General features: G+C 37.1%; 1 protein-coding gene across 1 annotated transcript in view; it reads right to left on the reverse strand.

Annotated features, from left to right (window-relative positions):
- Positions 1-18671, reverse strand: part of LOC110442252 (RRP12-like protein) — a 34795-nt gene extending 16124 nt beyond the window's left edge. The window contains exons 1-16 of the mRNA XM_021485757.1: positions 18479-18671; positions 17443-17651; positions 15873-15956; positions 14589-14665; positions 14070-14175; positions 12362-12478; positions 11992-12130; positions 11289-11416; positions 7575-7673; positions 7096-7187; positions 6501-6612; positions 5804-5983; positions 5318-5353; positions 4983-5125; positions 3303-3424; positions 1178-1293 (exon numbers count right to left, since the gene is read on the reverse strand). Coding sequence (XP_021341432.1) covers positions 1178-1293; positions 3303-3424; positions 4983-5125; positions 5318-5353; positions 5804-5983; positions 6501-6612; positions 7096-7187; positions 7575-7673; positions 11289-11416; positions 11992-12130; positions 12362-12478; positions 14070-14175; positions 14589-14665; positions 15873-15956; positions 17443-17651; positions 18479-18629 — 1911 coding nt within the window. The 5' untranslated portion in view covers positions 18630-18671. The remainder of the gene's footprint in view (positions 1-1177; positions 1294-3302; positions 3425-4982; positions 5126-5317; positions 5354-5803; positions 5984-6500; positions 6613-7095; positions 7188-7574; positions 7674-11288; positions 11417-11991; positions 12131-12361; positions 12479-14069; positions 14176-14588; positions 14666-15872; positions 15957-17442; positions 17652-18478) is intronic.
- Between the last annotated feature and the right edge of the window lie 1757 nt (positions 18672-20428).

Here is a 20428-nt window from a genome sequence, read left to right on the forward strand (position 1 = left end):
CAGTTGTCAAAACACGGAAGTGACTGTATCTTAATGTTCCAGTGATATGGTTTTACAAATAAGATTGTTTAGTAAAACAAGAGGTCCATTGGACCTGTATCGCTCACCTGGTTTTATATTGAAGTCAATACAACTGAATGCATTAGTACATCTTTATATGAAATTTTCTCAAAACAAGACAAGATCTATGTTCTAACCCAACTGGAACCACAACATCTGACTTTTAACTAATCAGGGGCCTCCATTGAGTTGCCATGTTAACAGATTTTGAAATAAGTAATATGCATATTACAGGGTGTAATTAGACAATTCTTCAATTTTCATTCAACTGTAAGTTTTTATAAACCTAGAAACCAATTTTAAACAATTTATGAAAACTACACCATAGAATATGATAATCTAGCTGTACCATTTCTTAGGACCGCAGGGGTCCAATCAACCTCATTCTATTAAGAAATGTTTGTTCTTCCTCAATAACGTTTTTGACCAAATTTTATACAATCCACTCAGGCAATTAGGGGGTATTAGCGTCTTAAAAGCAAAATATTAGATAATTTTCCTCTTTGGGGCCTGGTCTTCCTAGCCCCAGGTGTCAAACAAGTCTCATTTATTTATCCCCCAATGAAGTTTCAGACTAAATTTGGTTGAAATCCTCACTGGCATTTAGGAGATGCATTTTATAGCAAATTTAGCTAAGTTCCTCTTCAGGGCCCCGCCCCCCTGGTCTCAGGGGTCGAACCAACCTCATTTATTTAAGAAATGATTGACCTCCCCTAGTGATGCTTCAGACTAAATTTGGTTGAAATCCTCTTTGTTGTTAAGGAGGAGATAGGTTTTAAAGAAAAAGTTGACGACGGACGCTGCGCCACGGCATAAGCTCACTTGCCCTTTGGGCAGGTGAGCTAACAATTTGTAACTGACACAACATTTTCTATATTAACATTACAAAAGCACTGTGTAACTATGTAAATAATGTATATAAATATAAAATCTCTCACACATAGTAGAATACTCTTATATCCAGCAATGTAAACATTAATGATAAAAGTATTCCTTGTGAAAGTTAACTAGATCTGAAATAACCCAATCCTATTATTAATTGCTACAATAAAAAAAATAGAAACTAGATCTGATATTTAACCCCTCAGTATGACATACAGACTATCGTGAACCTTACCTGTGTGAGGTCTGTAGGTTTGGTACAGAACCCTGGTAACATGGACCAGATCTGTAGGTGGAGAGCCTCGTACGACTTCTTCACCACAACACTGTCTCCATCATTGCCCTCCAGAGCTGGAGTCAAACAAATTGGTCAGTTATATAAATGATCTACACCAACAGGATGAAGCGACATACAAACATACAACAAAAATCAGGCATAAATCACAAATTCTGACCCCTTTATAGAGCAAGCCTCTAAAATTTTAAAGGTCAAAAGCCATTTTAGGAAGTCATATACCCTAATATAGAGAACTGAATCCCTTTGTGTTTTTACTTTTTTAGAAAGAGGATTCAACATTATATCTGTCTTCGTCTGTTTATTACACCAGACACGTTGTAATAACAATGCTTATTATAGCATCAATTAATGACACCCAATGGCTAACACACTAGATGCTCTCTGTAAGGACTTCCCACCCTTCGTATTACACATGTTTTTCTTGTCGTATTTTCGTGTCGTCATTTCCGTATTGTGTATCGAGCACTCCATTACCGTAGTGTAAATCATTAGTAACACCGGGTAAACAATAGTACATGTGCGTGACGATGATATGTCAACACCCGATATAGAGACTTAACTTGGTAATGTGTAATCACACGTACTTCTACAATAAAGCTTATGATACAAAGGCATTAATTAACTCACGAAAAGACACTGACATACGATCAGACGACTTCAAGAAGGTCGTATATGAGGCTCATGGAATGCAGACAGATGTGTTTTGTTTACCGACCTCACCTGTACGTATCACGTGCTAACAGTAGTTCACAAGCTCTTGGTCGCTACGATTTTTGTTGTCGAGCGATTTACCTTCTGTCAGATAAATCAGTTCACAAATGCAATTACAATAACTCTGTGAAAATAGTGGTTTGTAAAATATCAAGATCCCTATAAAATGCAAGTGCATGTGCGTGCACGTAATAACGGCATACCATGCGATAGCCTATGGTTACATATGTACCCGACATGTTAATATACCATGTGTAAGCGGGCTTTGGAATGATGTCCAAAGTGTACATGATTGAGAGTAATTTGTTCCATAAAAGAACAGTAAATTGACAATTGAATATAGTAATTTAATTTATTTCCGTTGTTTTTGGTATAGTAAAGAAAATAAGTGTCATTGTATAAATTCTATCCCTCTGCTAAAAGTTCCGATTTTTTTCAAGGTAGACAACTCTCACCAGGATCAAAATTATTGTAAAATGTAAAATAAATTAATAATAAAGACTTTGTGTGTATTTGGTTTGCTTTTAACTTGTATTTAGTATCTTTTATCCATACAATTTCAATAAAAAACGCTTTTTGTAACATGTTGTAGATATTTTATGATAAATAAAATATTTGTAGGCTTGATGAGCAATGTTTCTTTTCATTATTTTATTGTTGTTATAGTTTTAAACAATGCCACATGCTCAAAAAATGTGAAAGTGTTGAATTTGACAAAAATTCAATTTTTCCAGTATTTTTTACAAAAGAATCCCCAGTTTATCGGAATGCTTAGATTTTCATAAAATCATCTCTACATAGTGACATAACCATTATGTGAAACTTTCATTGAATTCTGCTGGCTAATTGCGAAAGGGTGGAGCCTCCTTAGTTAACTTTTCCTGTATGAATTTTCTTGTCTTTCTGTGTAAACATAGCATCCATCCAGTGACAATTTATCAAATCTATATTTATACTCATCTAGTAACAAATAATTGTACAGATTGTTTTTTGTGGGGGTTGTAATTATCGAGGAAAACATTTTCCACAACACAATACAACCTGTGAAATCAACCCATCCTTACTGTATTTAGCATATGGCCAATACACCTGAAATCCGCAAAAAAGTAGATCCCACAAATTCTGTAAAACTAATTATAAGGGACTATGACATAAAAGACTTTTACATTAACCTGTATTTGATTTTTGTAGCAAGTCCGTGAATGGTCTAACATTTCTGCCTGAAATTTAGCACTGTTCAGTGCTTTTCTTTCTTCTCCAGTTGTTTTATGCCGACAAGTATCACTTACGAGTAAATTATCAAATGCTGCCATTTTAATTTCACACATATTGAGTTTGAGACATGTCTTACCTCTCTGCCTAAACTTTGCAGCCAGTGGTAGGAAGTAGGAGGTGAAAAAGCCTAGCTCTGTTTTATAGAGATTATCTCGGATCACTGGGATCATCCAGCTGGTTGGAAAACTGTAGTCATCACTGTATAAATAAAACAGTCATCAATATATGGGTACACAAAACAAAATATTATGGTCATCATTATATGAGCACACAACAAAACTAGAACACTGACAGGTCAGTAAGGGCCCCGTCTTGTGGCAATATATCCCCCATAATCATCAAGAAGCGATCTGCCCATATAGCTGAGCTTGACGTTTGACATTTGGACTTCAAAAAGAATCGCAAGGAAGCAAAATATACATTTTACATGTACTATGATGTGAGTCTAGTTTCCTTCTACCTCCATATTTGCTGGGCTAACAGAAATGTAAATACCAGTGCAACACTCATTTGTTAGCTTTGATTTGTTTTATTTCACCTTATATACCTCCTCTCTCAAGAGCCAGGGTAAAAGTCAAGAGATCCACTTTGTCTTTGACCTTTTGACCCAAATGACCTTGACCATTAACCTAGTGATCCTGATCTTTGGTCAGTTGACTTATTCTTTAATTCAGAATAACTTTACTTCTTAATATCATAACAAAATGTTCATCAGTGAAAAATACAAAACTTGACCTTGACCCGTTGGACCCCGTGACCTGGACCTAAGGTCAGTTGACTCTGTGTTAAGTTCTGAACAACATTGCTTCATAATGTCATAACAAAATGTTCATCAGGGAAAAGGTACAAAATTTAACCTTCACCTTTGACCCAGTGACCTTGACCTTTGGTCAATTGACTCCTTCTTTAATTCTGAACAACATTGCTTCAAAGTGTCATAGCGAAATGTTCACCAGTGAAAAGGAACAAAATTTAACCTTGACCTTTGATCCAATGACCTTGACATTTGCTCAGCCGACTCCTTGTTTTATTCTGATCAACTTTGCTTCATCATGTCATAACAAAATGTTCATCAGTGAAAAGATGCAAAATTTGACCTTGACCTTTGAATCTAATGACCTTGACCTTTGACATTGACTTTTTGCCTTAGTGTGTCTCTTTGTTTAATTCTGAACAACATTGCTTCAAAGTGTCATAGCGAAATGTTCACCAGTGAAAAGGAACAAAATTTAACCTTGACCTTTGACCAAATGACCTTGACCTTTGGTCAGCCGACTCCTTGTTTAATTCTGATCAACTTTGCTTCATAATGTCATAGTGAAATGTTCACCAGTGAAAAGATGCAAAATTTGACCTTGACCTTTGAACCTAATGACCTTGACCTTTGACCTTTATCTCAATGTGTATTTTTGTGAACTGAACATCTTGACCAAGTTTCATGTACATCGGTCCATAGATACCAAAGTAATCAGCCAGGAACAAAATTTGTGGACGGACAGACAGACAGACAGACAGACAGACAGAGTGATTACTATAGGGCACCCGTATCTCTGATACGGGGCCCTAATTAGAGTCATCATTTTATGGTTACACAAAATTGTAGTCATCATTATATGGGTACAAAGCAAAATCACAGTCATCCTGATAAGGTTATATTATAACATTACATGCAGTTATTGTTCTATTCATACACAAAATTAAGAATCATAAATGTGTGTAATTATAATTTGACTCTAAGCATAAAGATAGTACTAACTTTTCGCCTGTGATGTTGAGAGGCACCACCTGTAGTACCTGTCGGGGGCCCATGTATTTAACAGCACACCCAAATGTATGGTCAAGCTCCGCCTTGTAGGCAAACCGTGGACTGTCTCGCAGGCTGGCTATGGAGGGCAAACTCTACAAACACACAAAATGACCAAAACATGTCTTATAATCAAAATGATTTCTTCACTAAATCTTGTAAGGAGATGCTAAAAAGCACTTCTGAGTGTAAACACAATCTTCCTAGACATATTGAAAGACACACATATACATTTTGCATGCTTGTAGAAGTACGAAGAAAGGCTGTCGAATAGATGTTATACTTACTTTTTTAAATAGCTGTGGGCACTGCTTTCCAAAAACCTACAACAGAAATTTGTAAAAATTAGAAGATTTGTAAAACAGATAGATTCTGTATTTTTAATGCTCTCTACAAATTATTCCTTCATTTACCATGACAAATAAAAATTGATATTTACACCATAAGATATACAACTAGATCTAATTTCTTTCAAATGCATTAGATATCAGAGTACCTTGGTATGCCAAATAAATTCTAATGTTAAAACACATATGGTATGTTTCATTTAAAATTTTAAAGTAACACCTTTTAAAAGCATTTTCAAACTTTGTTTTGCTTTTCAAATATTATGCATAAATTTTACGAGAAATTAGAACAGAATCGAAATAATAAAGAGCAACGAAAACTTGGGACGATTCACAAGTGTCCACAGAGACTAAGGTCTACAGAGACTAAGGTCTACATAGACCTAGAGACTAAGGTCTACAGAGACTAAGGTTTGTACATTTTACCTCAAAGAATATGGAGAAGATATTGAGGACATGTCCCCACGAAGCATGGAACTGGTAGCTCAGGCCAGTGTCCACCGCACGCACCAGTTTATGTATAGGAGTGGGGGACCCGTCAGGGGCGGACCTGACCACACCCACTAGTCCGTCAGACACCGTACCCAGACACGTCTTTAGCAGACTCTGTAAACACAGCAAATCTTTGCCAATTCTATACTGGAATATTTTACCTCAGAATTTTGAACATTGCCTTCTTATTTTCGCACTGGGTTTTTTAAAGATATACATTGTATTCACCATGTTGAATTTGACATGATGTATTTTCAAAATTTTTGATGCTGTGTTTCATGCAACTTTTTCTGTCAGGCTGTAAATGGTGAAAAAGTTACAAAAAGGACAGATGTTAATCATCAGCTGTACTTCACATTACATGATTAGCAAATATGAAATATAAAGTGGTTGGTTGCAAAGATTTATCACATCTTGCAATAACAAGGTAAAAACGTAAATATGCAAAAAGCCACAATGAACAAATTTCCAAGAGATAAATGATTAAACACACCAATTCAAGTTGTTAAATTCTCTATGTCATAGAGTAAAACCCATTAACTCAATTTTAGTTTTAAAAATTACAAAAATATCATAAATTCACAAGACAAGAGTCCTGCTTAATTATTCTGTCTTTTTATACTTGTCTTACCTTCATGGTTTTGGCTGCAGTGGCTGTCACTTCCTCTTTATCAGACAATAAATTAGCCATTCCCGTGGAGAAGAGACGGGGCAAGTGACTGATGCCAAGCTTCTCATCAAGTCTACAAACAAGGATTTCTCACGTTATAATCTGGAAATCGGCATGGACCAGACCTTCAACTAGATACTTAGGAGTAGTTAATTTCTTCATAAATTTGGGCTTTAACAGTTAGTGTAAACTAAACCTTTGATACTATCTTACTGCATTACATAATATGGTATGTGAATTGAATCTGTTTAATCCAGAAACTTGTTGGTCACTTTTGTTTAGGCAGGTTACATTCGTTGTACAATTTTCATTGTTATAATCTGCTAATTCCAACTACCTTAATTTGCAGCAATAAAGTATTCCTGGAGTAGTTTATTATTTGATAAAGAGTAAATAATGTAATTTTCAAAGTGTATCTTTGAACAAGAATTCCTAGTCATACTGATATGTATTTAATCAACAATAGACACCTATCAATCTTTAATAGTGACGATGCACTCAGAGTTATGATCAATGATTTTGTACTATATTATTACAAAACATATTTGGGACATACTTGACGAGGTTGATGTGTGCCTTCTCCATGACAACAAGCCACGCCTGCATGGGTTGTACGTCGTTCTCCGACGGCTGGTAGTCATATAGAGCCTGTGAGAAATAAAACGCTCACTGTAGATTGTAAATTAAAGTTTTATTTCAGATTATAATTTGGTGTCTCTTAAAAAACTTAAGACAATTTTACTGTAAATTTTATCAATGTATTAATGAAAGTTATATTCAGCAAAACCATATTTTATTTCAAGACAACACATACATACACAAAACATGTATTGAAACATTAAACTTTCACTGCTGCTGTTAATGCTATTGGTTCAACAGTAACGCTCAAATCCAAACTATTAATACATGTAGCAAAAACATAATCTAATTTTGACCTTGACTAGTCACAAGGTCAAACTTTGTTGGAACTATACCTGCAGAAGATACTCACTAAAACTTCATGACCTTGGAACTATCTCTGATGAAAATACTCACTGTAATTATCTGTCCATTCAGTTCGGAGGAAAAGTTGGATATTTTGGGGTTTGAAGAAAATAAACCGTGCAGCGTCTGCATACTACTCGCAGTCACCATCTGAAACAAAATTGGTAATTACATCATCACAGAAACACTTGAATCAGATGTCCGTCTTCTAACAAATATCAGGATTACAAGTACAGCTTCCAAAATTGTCGCTGGACAAATTCACTGAAAGTCTTAAGTATGAAAATGATACTGTTAAAGTCCCAAGGTCACACAATATTAACTGTTTGGGTTACTTGAAGGTCAGGAAAGTTATAGCTATACCTTTCAAGCCTGGAGGTTGAAACATGCTAATTATAGTCAATTGGGTTTGACATTTGGGCTATATTAATACAGTTTATGGAGTCCCTAAGATCACAAGTATGCATACATATACAATACTGCTAACTTGATGGGGGTATATATTTTAATACTTGCAGTAATGCACAGATCCCTGAAAGCTATGAGTATGATAATGACACTAACAGGATAATAAAACTAATTGATTTGGTAATTAAAGACAACATGCTTACCAAGGATACTTAAACAATACAGCTATTCTAAATATGAATACATAGGGGGATTACATAGTGAGGTACTTTATCAATGATATATGTATGGTCGGGTGATAAAATGAATGTTAGAATTTAAAGTGAGATGGGGAAAAAAATTTGTCAGTGACAGGGACATGCTGATTGATGAGCACGAGTGGTGACTAGTTCTACTTACCTGGTTACTGAGGGTCATCAGTCTCAGTATAGTCTCTCCCTACTTACTGGGTTACTGAGGGTCTTCAGTCTCATTATAGCCTCACACTACTTACCGGGGTACTGAGGGTCATCAGTCTCAGTATAGCCCCACACTACTTACCGGGTTACTAAGGGTCATCAGTCTCAGTATAGTCACACACTACTTACTGGGTTACTGAGTGTCGTCAGTCTCAGTATAGCCTCACACTACTTACCTGGTTACTAAGGGTCATCCGTCTCAGTATAGACTCACACTACTTACTGGGTTGCTGAGGGTCATCAGTCTCAGTATAGTTTCACACACAGACTTGGTACTATGCTGGGGAAGGAGACCCACCACCTCCTTCAGTAAGGACAGGGTGTGTAGAGTGTCTGTCGCATCTCCAGAACCTGAAATGTCACATACTCAAATAAAAATAGTCTCACACTACTTACTGGGTTGCTGAGGGTCATCAGTCGCAGTATAGTCTCTCACTACTTACCGGGTTAATGAGGGTCATCAGTCTCAGTATAGGCCCACACTACTTACCGGGTTACTAAGGGTCATCCGTCGCAGTATAGACTCGTACTACTTACTGGGTTGCTGAGGGTCATCAGTCTCAGTATAGGCCCACACTACTTACCGGGTTACTGAAGGTCATCAGTCTCAGTATAGCCTCACACTACTTTCCGGGTTACTAAGGGTCATCCGTCTCAGTATAGACTCACACTACTTACTGGGTTGCTGAGGGTCATCAGTCGCAGTATAGTCTCTCACTACTTACTGGGTTACTTAGGGTCATCAGTCTCAGTATAGTCACACACTACTTACTGGGTTACTGAGGGGCATCAGTCTCAGTATAGTCCCACAATACTTACCGGGTTACTGAGGGTCATCAGTCTCGGTATAGTCTCTCACTACTTACCTGATTACTGAGGGTCATCAGTCTCAGGATAGTCTCTCACTACTTACTGGGGTACTGAGGGTCATCAGTCTCAGTAGAGTCCCACACTACTTACCGGGTTACTAAGGGTCATCCGTCGCAGTATAGACTCGTACTACTTACTGGGTTGCTGAGGGTCATCAGTCGCAGTATAGTCTCTCACTACTTACTGGGTTACTGGGGGTCATCAGTCTCAGTATAGTCCCCCACTACTTACCGGGTTACTGAGGGTCATCAGTCTCAGCATAGTTTCACACACAGACTTGGTACTATGCTGGGGAAGGAGCCCCACCACCGGTCATCAGTCTCAGTATAGCCTCACACGACTTACCGGGTTACTAAGGGTCATCAGTCTCAGTATAGTGCCACACTACTTACCGGGTTACTGAAGGTCATCAGTCTCAGTATAGTCTCTGACTACTTACTGGGTTACTGAGGGCCATCAGTCTCAGTATAGTCCCACACTACTTACAGGGTTACTGAGGGTCATCAGTCTTAGTATAGTCTCACACTACTTACTGGGTTGCTGAGGGTCATCAGTCGCAGTATAGTCTCTCACTACTTACCTGGTTCCTGCGGGTCATCAGTCTCAGTATAGTCTATCACTACTTACCTGGTTACTGAGGTTCATCAGTCTCAGTATAGCCTCACACGACTTACCGGGTTACTAAGGGTCATCCGTCGCAGTATAGACTCGTACTACTTACTGGGTTGCTGAGGGTCATCAGTCTCAGTATAGCCCCACACTACTTACCGGGTTACTAAGGGTCATCCGTCGCAGTATAGACTCGTACTACTTACTGGGTTGCTGAGGGTCATCAGTCGCAGTATAGTCTCTCACTACTTACCTGATTACTGAGGGTCATCAGTCTCAGTAGAGTCCCACACTACTTACCGGGTTACTAAGGGTCATCCGTCTCAGTATAGTCTTACACTACTTACTGGGTTGCTGAGGGTCATCAGTCTCAGTATAGTCCCCCACTACTTACCGGGTTACTGAGGGTCATCAGTATCAGTATAGTGCCACACTACTTACTGGGTTACTGAGGGGCATCAGTCTCAGTATAGTCCCACAATACTTACCGGGTTACTGAGGGTCATCAGTATCAGTATAGTGCCACACTACTTACCGGGTTACTGAGGGCCATCAGTCTCAGTATAGTTTCACGCACAGACTTGGTACTATGCTGGGGAAGGAGACCCACCACCTCCTTCAGTAAGGACAGGGTGTAGTATAGTCTCTCACTACTTACTGGGTTACTTAGGGTCATCAGTCTCAGTATAGTATCTCACTACTTACATGGTTACTGAGGGTCATCAGTCTCGGTATAGTCTCTCACTACTTACCTGGGTACTGAGGGTCATCAGTCTCAGCATAGTTTCACACACAGACTTGGTACTATGCTGGGGAAGGAGCCCCACCACCTCCTTCAGTAAGGACAGGGTGTGTAGAGTGTCTGTCGCATCTCCAGAACCTGAAATGTCATCAGTCTCAGTATAGCCTCACACGACTTACCGGGTTACTAAGGGTCATCAGTCTCAGTATAGTATCTCACTACTTACCTGGTTACTGAGGTTCATCAGTCTCAGTATAGCCTCACACGACTTACCGGGTTACTAAGGGTCATCAGTCTCAGTATAGTGCCACACTACTTACCGGGTTACTGAGGGCCATCAGTCTCAGTATAGTTTCACGCACAGACTTGGTACTATGCTGGGGAAGGAGCCCCACCACCTCCTTCAGTAAGGACAGGGTGTAGTATAGTCTCTCACTACTTACTGGGGTACTGAGGGTCATCAGTCTCAGTAGAGTCCCACACTACTTACCGGGTTACTGAAGGTCATCAGTCTCAGTATAGTCTATCACTACTTACCTGGTTACTGAGGGGCATCAGTCTCAGTATAGTCCCACAATACTTACCGGGTTACTGAGGGTCATCAGTCTCGGTATAGTCTCTCACTACTTACCTGGGTACTGAGGGTCATCAGTCTCAGTATGGTCCCACACTACTTACCGGGTTACTGAGGGTCATCAGTCTCAGTATAGTTTCACACACAGACTTGGTACTATGCTGGGGAAGGAGCCCCACCACCTCCTTCAGTAAGGACAGGGTGTGTAGAGTGTCTGTCGCATCTCCAGAACCTGAAATGTCACATACTCAAATAAAATCTAACATTAACAATAGATGATCACTTCTCCTCTTGTAGCCCTGAGCTGTCGACCAAATTCATGAGTCGGGTCCACAAGTACTTACAACTCTACATGATTTTACATGAGATAAAAAAAAAACCAATATAAATATGATACATATTGTTTTTAAAAGGTTGAGTTTTTATCAAGTCTTGGACAATGTACCCATTTCTTACAGACAAACATAAGTAAAATACATGTGATATTCTAAATGTTCATGGATAATAATTTGTGAACCGCTTTGAGACGACCTACGAACTAGGTTGTGATAAAGCGGTATATATGTATTATTATTATTATTAAAACAGTACTGCAATATTAATATTTAAGGCAGGTTGGAACATGCAATACTAAATAACAGCCTCTGCAAACATGAGTCCTTTTACACTCAAATTGTTACTAGAATAATACAACCTTTTGGAATCACAGAAAATTTTAATGAGTAGTTTGGAAACAGAAAATGTTTTAATCCGTTACAGTATTTTGTTGTGAAATTTTATATATTGCTATATGTATACCACTATTACCTCCACACTCCTCAACTTTCTGGATGCAGAATTTGGCCGTGATGGAGGCTGCTGGGTGATGAGGTGGAGGATCTCCCTGGGTCATAAACAGGCTACCCCTCAGTATTATACACACACCCTGGTGGGCAGCCTTCCGGACCTGTTCAGGTGTAGACATATGATTTTACATTCATTTTCATTTCATATTATATTTTTGAAAATGGTCACAATTTTTAATTGCAGGTCACAGGAGGCTCATTAAAATTAAAACTTCTTCAACATGTTTTCTACAAAGTGGAAATTAATGTCAGATCCTCTATTTACACTGAACACTGACACCACCCCCTTTACACCCCTCACTAACTTGCAGAGAAAGGAGTGATATACTTACCTTGGGTTTTTTGTGAGTGGTGAAGGTGAGGAGGCCGGAGTAAATCCTGTGAGTGGACGAGTTTGACCATACAGCTGGCTCCTGAACTCGCAGCAGCGTTGCTAGTGACATAATCAGCTGCAACAACACAACAGTCAACTTAGCCAACATGGCATTGAATCCTTATTTTAGTTCACCTTCTGGACCTCCCTTTTTGACATTTGGATCTAGATCTACTACACTGTCTGTGTTTCTCCCATGTATCATACTTACTCCAAATCACATCTAAATACATACTACGGTAAACCTCCGGTCAGTTCGAATTGGCAGATAGTTTGAACACCTATTTTTTTCAATAAAAACAATAATTTTCTAGCTAGTGATAGTTCAAACTCTGGTTGTTTATAATTGATCCTATTTCGGATAGTCCAAACTTGTCAAATGAAGAACGTAAAGTTAAGTAAGATTTTTTTTCGACAAACTTCATTGAAAGCTCGCGGCGATCGGCCCTGGAAAAAATGCCAATACTTTGATCAACAGGCACGTTTAGGGTAATGGGTTGTATGTGTGAGCATTGCAGTACAGCTGTGACAGACAAACTATAAATATATGTCACAGATTTTAGCGTTGATTCGTTTTTTTACATTGTTTGAAAAATACATTGTGCACGTGATTAGCATTCATGTCCAGTCCAAACAATCCAATTAGCGATGGGTAATTTTGAAGGTGTCAAATAAGTTTGGTAGATATTAGGACTATTACTTATAATTTAAAAGCAGACATGTTGATGTTCTGACCTAATTTTAATAACATATAGACCTATATTTAGAGTAGCGCTTTCGTAAATGCAACAGGTTATGTAGACTATGTTTTTCAATTTATTAAACGGACCATTCATTACGAAATAATATATACAATAGTTTCTTATTCAAATGAAACATATAACCATGCAGAGACTCCATATTTAGGTCTCTGATACAAGGTAGTCTAACTTTTGTGTAACAAATGAAACGTGTACTGTTTTGGGGCCTACCCAATGGCCTCTGCTTCGCAATCAAGATCATAATGATCACGAAATGAAGAAAGTAAAATTATCACTTAACATTGAATTAAATAATATACTATCATTTTACCCATTTATAAATGTGCCATTGTTCTATGCCAGGCCGTCGTTATTACGTATCGACCTTACATTGGATATGTCGGGCTTATATGTTTGTGCCTTGATCGACACTTTGTCAAATATTTTGCCGATAGTTCGAACTCACGCTTATTTTCTGAAGCATAATTTCGTATAATTCAAACAGGTTCATCAATATTTATCTAATTTTGTTAGAACTGACCGAAGGTTTACTGTAATCAACCTTTGAAATTTTCATGGAGAGAATCTGCTGTGTGCCCAAAAATAAAAACATAAATCAAATGTGTATATATACTACCCAGGGTCAAAAGAACCTTTTAGTAGGATATAATTTAAGTTGTTCTTTCAGATGAAATCAATAGATGTTTGAACATGAGGATAGCTTGGTAAATCACTGGTAGGAAGTGCTAAATTTCACATACCAAAATCAGGAGTCTACAATGCTATTTTCTCAAATATCTAGCATAGATGGATTAACTTATCAACATGGGTAAATCCTGGTAATAGGTATCCTTGTTATGTCTGACTTACACATGTAGTTTATGGGTAATTATCTTTAAACTTAACATTTTCATTGATATGACATACCGATTTTAGGAGTGAAGTTGATTCTCCATCAACATGGGTTGCCATGACATCCAACAGTTGCCTAGCAACTTCTGAAAATCTACTGCGCAGTACTGTTGGTGGTACTCTGAAATCAAATAAAGAAAAAATATAGCCTTTTATACTTAAAATGTACATGTTAAATAATCTATTGCATATAACTGTTTATGCCAAAATATAATATAGTTAGATCTCCTTCAAATTGTACACTGAAACTCAAATAGTATGAACTTCAACAAAACAGGACCTCCCAAATTTTACAAGACAACTAAAACTCTGGACATCATCAGTTATTAATAAAGTAATGGCAGCAATATTAAGACACATTTACCCCATGTACTATTTATCATCAATGTGTAAATGTTGAGTCACTGACCGTTTAACCCTTTCATCCCTATGCAACTTTAGTAGACTCTCCCGTGCATTGATCTGGACAAGTCCATTATGGTCTACAGTGGTGAGAGGGTTAAGGTGAAGAATGAGTATTGTTGTTACACTAACCTTTTCAGAACAATGTTGAGTAGGTAAGTTATTGCTGTGAGAGAGTCAAGTCCTTCTGTGGTCTCTAATGCTGTCATCTGTAAAATACAAAAATAAACACATAGTTTATACAACACAGTTTAACCCCAGCAGCTTTACACATTTTATATTGTCTACATATATGGTCATATTTTCAGCTGAGTTCAATCCATCCTGAAACTCTCAACAATATTACTTATGACTAGTAAATAAGAATCCATCAACATTCTGTTAAATAGTCTATAATTGAAAGAACTACTTGTTTGATCTGTATAGTCTGGACATACCATACCTGTTTTGTGCAACTCATTTTATCCTTGCCCTCATAAAAGATATTTTTGACGACAAATTATTTACCATTAAAAATCATCCCTGTTCTGTTCATTACAGAAATGGTTTTGACGAATAAAACTTCCAAGCACAGAATTGCAAAATATGCTGAGTCCCAAAACAAGAGGCCCATAGGCCTTAACGGTCACCTGAGTCCAACAGTATTAAGTTTTGTTGTTGAAATATGAAGTGGAGATAATGATGTCAATCATCCCTACCAAAATTTGCTTTAAAAAAAGTTAAGTATAACTTTAAGTGAAGTTTTGCCAGGACCATGAGTTGATCATTCCTTCCAAGTTTCAGTTAAATCGGCCCAGTTGAACTTGACTTTAAGTTTGAAATAGTTTTTTAAAATGGTGGCTATATTGGATTTCTGATCGACCCAAAAATGAACGACACTTTGTCAGGACCATGAGTTGAACATTCCTACCTAGTTTCAGTTAAATTGGCTCAGTAGAACTTGACTTTAAGTTTGAAATAGTTTTTCAAAATGGTGGCCTTGGTGGCCATATTGGATTTCTGATCGACCCAAAATATAACAACACTTGGTCAGGGAGTTGTCATTAACATTCCCATGAAGTATCAATGAAATCCCTTTGCCAGTATTTCAGCTTAAGTTGAAAATGTTAACGGTCGATGGATGACGGATAGCAATAGGTCACTTGAGCTAAAGCTTTGGGCCCACTTGTATAAAGCATCTAAACTCTTGAGATTTCCTCAAGTCTAAGATTTCCCATAGGCAATACATTGCTCGAGATTTTCCTTAACTTTGATATGTTTTATACAAGTGGGCCCAGGTGACCTAAAAACAACAAAGTCAGGACTAAGAATTCTACTAAGTAGAAGACATAGGAGTCGTGTTGTGGTCTAGGTCATAACAGTCTACCTATTTAATGCTGTATGAAATTAAACACAGTATTTGGATGATTATCTTACCAGGGCAGCAAAGTATTCGGTTTCTGTTTCTGTTCCGCCTTGGGACTTGATGACTTCTGTTACAGCAGCCAGGATTGCCAATATCTATAAAACCATAGAAAACAGAGAAAAGGTTTAATCAAGATCACATATAAAACATGTCTTATGTCATGAATAACAAGGCAAATTATAACAATCAATCTTCCCCACCTCTGAACAAACTAGGACTTAAAACAAGAGGCCCAGACAGCATGTATCACTCACCTGTTTCATTTGTTACACGAAACTGACATATACCTGGTAGGTAACTTAAGACCAAATTTGGTAACTAGAACACACGACATTTTAACATCTCTTAAACTGTTCTGAAGATATTGTTGTTTGATATTTGGAATTTTGATTTTAAAGCTTTTAACCCACATTGACCTTTGACTCTCGACTTGCACTTAAAGTTGACCATTGACCTCATTACTGTAATAACTTGGACTCTAGTCCAAATGGTTCTTAGGATATTGTTGTTTGAAATTTTTAACATATTTGACCCCAGTGACCTTGAAAGTAGGTCAAGGTTATTTTAATGAGGGAACTGTATAGCACTCTATCTCAGGTATCTACTGGCCAAATATCATGAGCCTAGGTCCTCCAGTTCTTCATAAGAAGTCGTTCAAAACAAAAAGTTGACAGCCGGAAAACCGACACCGCAGTACGGCATAAGTACACATGAATAAAGGCTCATAACTCTGTATATAATGGGGCACATGACCTGTAAATATTTCAGTATGTATTTGACACTGCTATCTCAAGAGGTACTCACAGGCAAAATTTGACAATAGAAGGTGACAGGGTATATAAGATAAGCAGTAAAGCTTTGGACATAGAGATAAATGTTGAACAAAGGGCCATAACTCAGTAATATGGTGGGGAACTAGACCTGATTTCAGTAGGCTGCACTCTGCCATAACAAGAGGTACCAGTACTGGCATACAAAATTCAGCAATTGTAAGTGACAGAGTATGTTGCAGCCATCAAGACTGATCATAGCCAATATCCGAACATTAACTTTGTAACCACTTCTTTGATATTCGGGATGCTACTAGGTTTGTGTACGAGACAAAAGCTGGCTCCCCTGAGGTACAGCAGCTGACTCAAATAATTATTGATACTTGTGATACCTTGCAATATTCCCTAGCTGAGAAATAAATATCCACATGTTGGGTATGAATTTAATTCATACGTATCAATTGAAATGAGGAAGGTAGTGACTGACATGATAAAAAAAAACTTGAAATTATCAGGTTGTATGACCCTGAAACACTGCCATGACAATGCCAGAAACTCTTTATTTGATTATATTGGGCTGAAACAGTAGTTTTTATAGAAATTGTGTGTTTTCAACTTTCAAGTTTGACATTTTTTACAGCTGAAACAAGAGTTTTTATAGAAATTGTGTGTTTTCAACTTTCAAGTTTGACATTTTTTACAGCTGCAACCGGAGTTTTGTTGATTTTGGCTAAAAATGTTAGGAATATCCCACTGAAAATGGGAGAGTTGACATGTATGGCATGCATGAGAGATGGAATACCAACAGTACCTCTTTGTGTAGGGCTGAGTTTGAGGCCCAATATCGATGGACTTTGTTGAATGTGACATTGGTACAATCTGTCCAGTTTGTTGCCCACGTGTTAAAGGTCTTTCCTCCCGCTGTCTGTCTGTCTGATTCATCGTCTGACAGAATGGCATCACCATCCACCTGACCCTCATTATGTTTAGCAAGAGCACCTTCTGTCAACGAGCTTGGGCCTATGTAATAAAACAAGTAATATTATTCAAGTAATACAGCTGACTGCATGGTGTTCAAACGAACGTAAAGTCAGACACAGTATTTACAAAAGAAATTGTGTATATCAACAGAGTAAAGCAGTTGAGTTTTGAACAAGGAGCTGAACAGAAAATCAGTTCAGATTTTTTTTATTGATAAAATATTTGCAGACTGCTGCGTACTAGAAACAACAGACCAGACAGTGTTGAATAGAAATGTTACTGTTAGTTTATTTGTCAGCATTCCTTTAAAACTATAAAATCTCTAAAGAAAACCATCTCATTATACAGAGTACAATGCTTTGCTAGACCTATTTTTTTTACAGTTTTAGTCCTTTAGTTTATGAGTTTGGTGGTATTTGTTTATCAGTGTAGCAGAACTGGACAGGGTCGATCATCGACGACCAGGTGTCTAACTTTTTCTAACTTTTTTTCAGTAATAAAATTGTTACTCAAATATACTTCAATCATTATGTTATTTATCGGATACAGTTGAAAGAATAATGCCCTTTTTGCTCCAAGTGTTTAAAAGAACATTGTGTGATTTTTTTCTCACTTTATTCCCCATTTCAGTAATAAAATTATTACTGAAATGGGTATTAAACTGGTACCCAAATGCAGGATTATTATCCATATGCGCCGTTGTGCCCAACCTGTTTAAAGATGTGCTTGAACGCCAGTTTTATTAATAAAGCTATACAAGATTTATTAACAAAACTAACAATCCAACGCACCTAAACTCATTCGACAAAAGTAAAAACCCTTTATCTTTATCCAATTATCTTTACTGTTTATTGATCAACACAAACCTGATTGTTTGTTGAAAAATCTACTTTTCGCAGCCTCTCTGAATATTTTCGTCTCTGGATTACTACTGCTACTATGGCCTTTCTTCCATTTCTTCCTTCCGACATTCTTAGAACGAGGAACGACTCTTGCATTACGATTTTTCTGTCCCATTTCTGACACTTCTCACTTTTATCCACGTGCTTGCAATAAACAGGAAATGAGATGATAATGAAGGGCGATAACTCTGATCATTAACTTTGCAGGGTGAGGTAATTTCATCGAAAAATGGGTCTACTGGCGTAAACAAAATCGATAATTAGACACGCAAGGTCGCTGAATTTATTTTCATATGACAGAATAGCTTCATTCAACATTACGTTTGTATATTATGGTGGAATATAGCAGGCTTTATAAGACTCTGAATAAATATATTGTTTGAGGACCTGTGTCTGTGTACCCACCTAGCTGTTTAATGTCCGGACAAAAAAATTGCATGCATATCGCGAGGTTTTTGACGTCGTTGCTTTTAGGCTCAATGATCCATTGAAAGCGAGAATGTTAAAGAAAATAAAGCAAAAACAAGTAAATTAACACAATCTTACTCAAAAAAATACCGAAGAGTAGCTTTTCAACCATATTTCATTATTATTGAAATTGAAAAAAATAGATTCACACCAGAGACGTTATATGTCGCTGATTCACTCATATATTCACACAATAGAGTCACACCTGGACCAGAGGCATATAAGCATGTATGTAGTATAATCGTCTCTGCCTGTATACGGTAAAATATTGATATTAAATTATGTTTATATGCAACTTTCATCATTGTCTGCTTGTTAACCAGGTTTGTGACTGTCATGTAGTCTGGTTCGTCTTGCTATTTCACTAACAATTAATTTAAAAATAAGAAATGCAAAACTGCATTACCACTTAGGTTTATCACCAATGTAGACCTTAAAGCATACTTCAATTCAACAAGATTGAAATGGGGGGGGGGGGGGGGGAAACCAGAAACAAAACATTGTTTTATAAAAATAAAGTACAGTTCTCATTGCGGGCATTAAACTCTTTAAAATATTTTTAGGTACTGCTCGCAAAATTTAACAAAATTACATAAACAAAATGGCTATAAATTAATATACCGTGACAACAGAGACATGTGTGAAATCAGAAACTTCGAAGAGAAAAAAAAGTGATTTGCCTAGAGTCAAAATAAGAGTTACCTCCCATGACATACTTTCAATTCAGGACACATTTATCAATTTAATTGCAAAAACGTCTCATTTACCACTATTTAATTATAATCTAATAAAATAAAATCATTTGCTGTATCATACAAACTACACTGTGGTTTTTATTTACGTTACCTTTTTATATTAGGTTATTACAAAAAGAAATAAAGTTTTTATAAAAGTGTATGCGCATTATATACATGCACACAATGACAGGAATTTAATTTCAGCGGAAAGCGGTAATTTCACCGTTTAAAAGTTTTTGACATCCTCTGAAGATTAAGGTCTAAAGAGGAACTTTAATGCAATGGAGGAAGCTTGTGTACATGAAGATACGCATTACCATGTCAGCCAGAATATATGAGTAGGTTTGTTTCTTAAGGGAAAATAAAACTACTGAATGCGCAAGAAAGATAGGACATTTATAAGACTTTAAAACCTCTACATTTTATGTATATCATTTCTGTGTTTTCATATCTGTCGAGAAAAGATACTTCATGAGATGTCGATTGACTGATAAAATTTGACCAGCTCCTCCAAGAAATACGGCTTTATACAAGTGTGTGTTTCAAGCGATATGTAACCAAATGACAATTCACCATGGTGATAAGTTACATGGGCAAATGTTTTCTGGATATTGAATATACCGGTAACCCACCCATGAAGAGACATTCATCTTTTATTACTGAGTAACCCACCACTGCCCTTTGTTTGACCAAATTGAGCTTCATAATA

Source organism: Mizuhopecten yessoensis, unplaced genomic scaffold (genome assembly GCF_002113885.1).
Source record: "Mizuhopecten yessoensis strain PY_sf001 unplaced genomic scaffold, ASM211388v2 scaffold716237, whole genome shotgun sequence".
Taxonomy (NCBI): domain Eukaryota; kingdom Metazoa; phylum Mollusca; class Bivalvia; order Pectinida; family Pectinidae; genus Mizuhopecten; species Mizuhopecten yessoensis.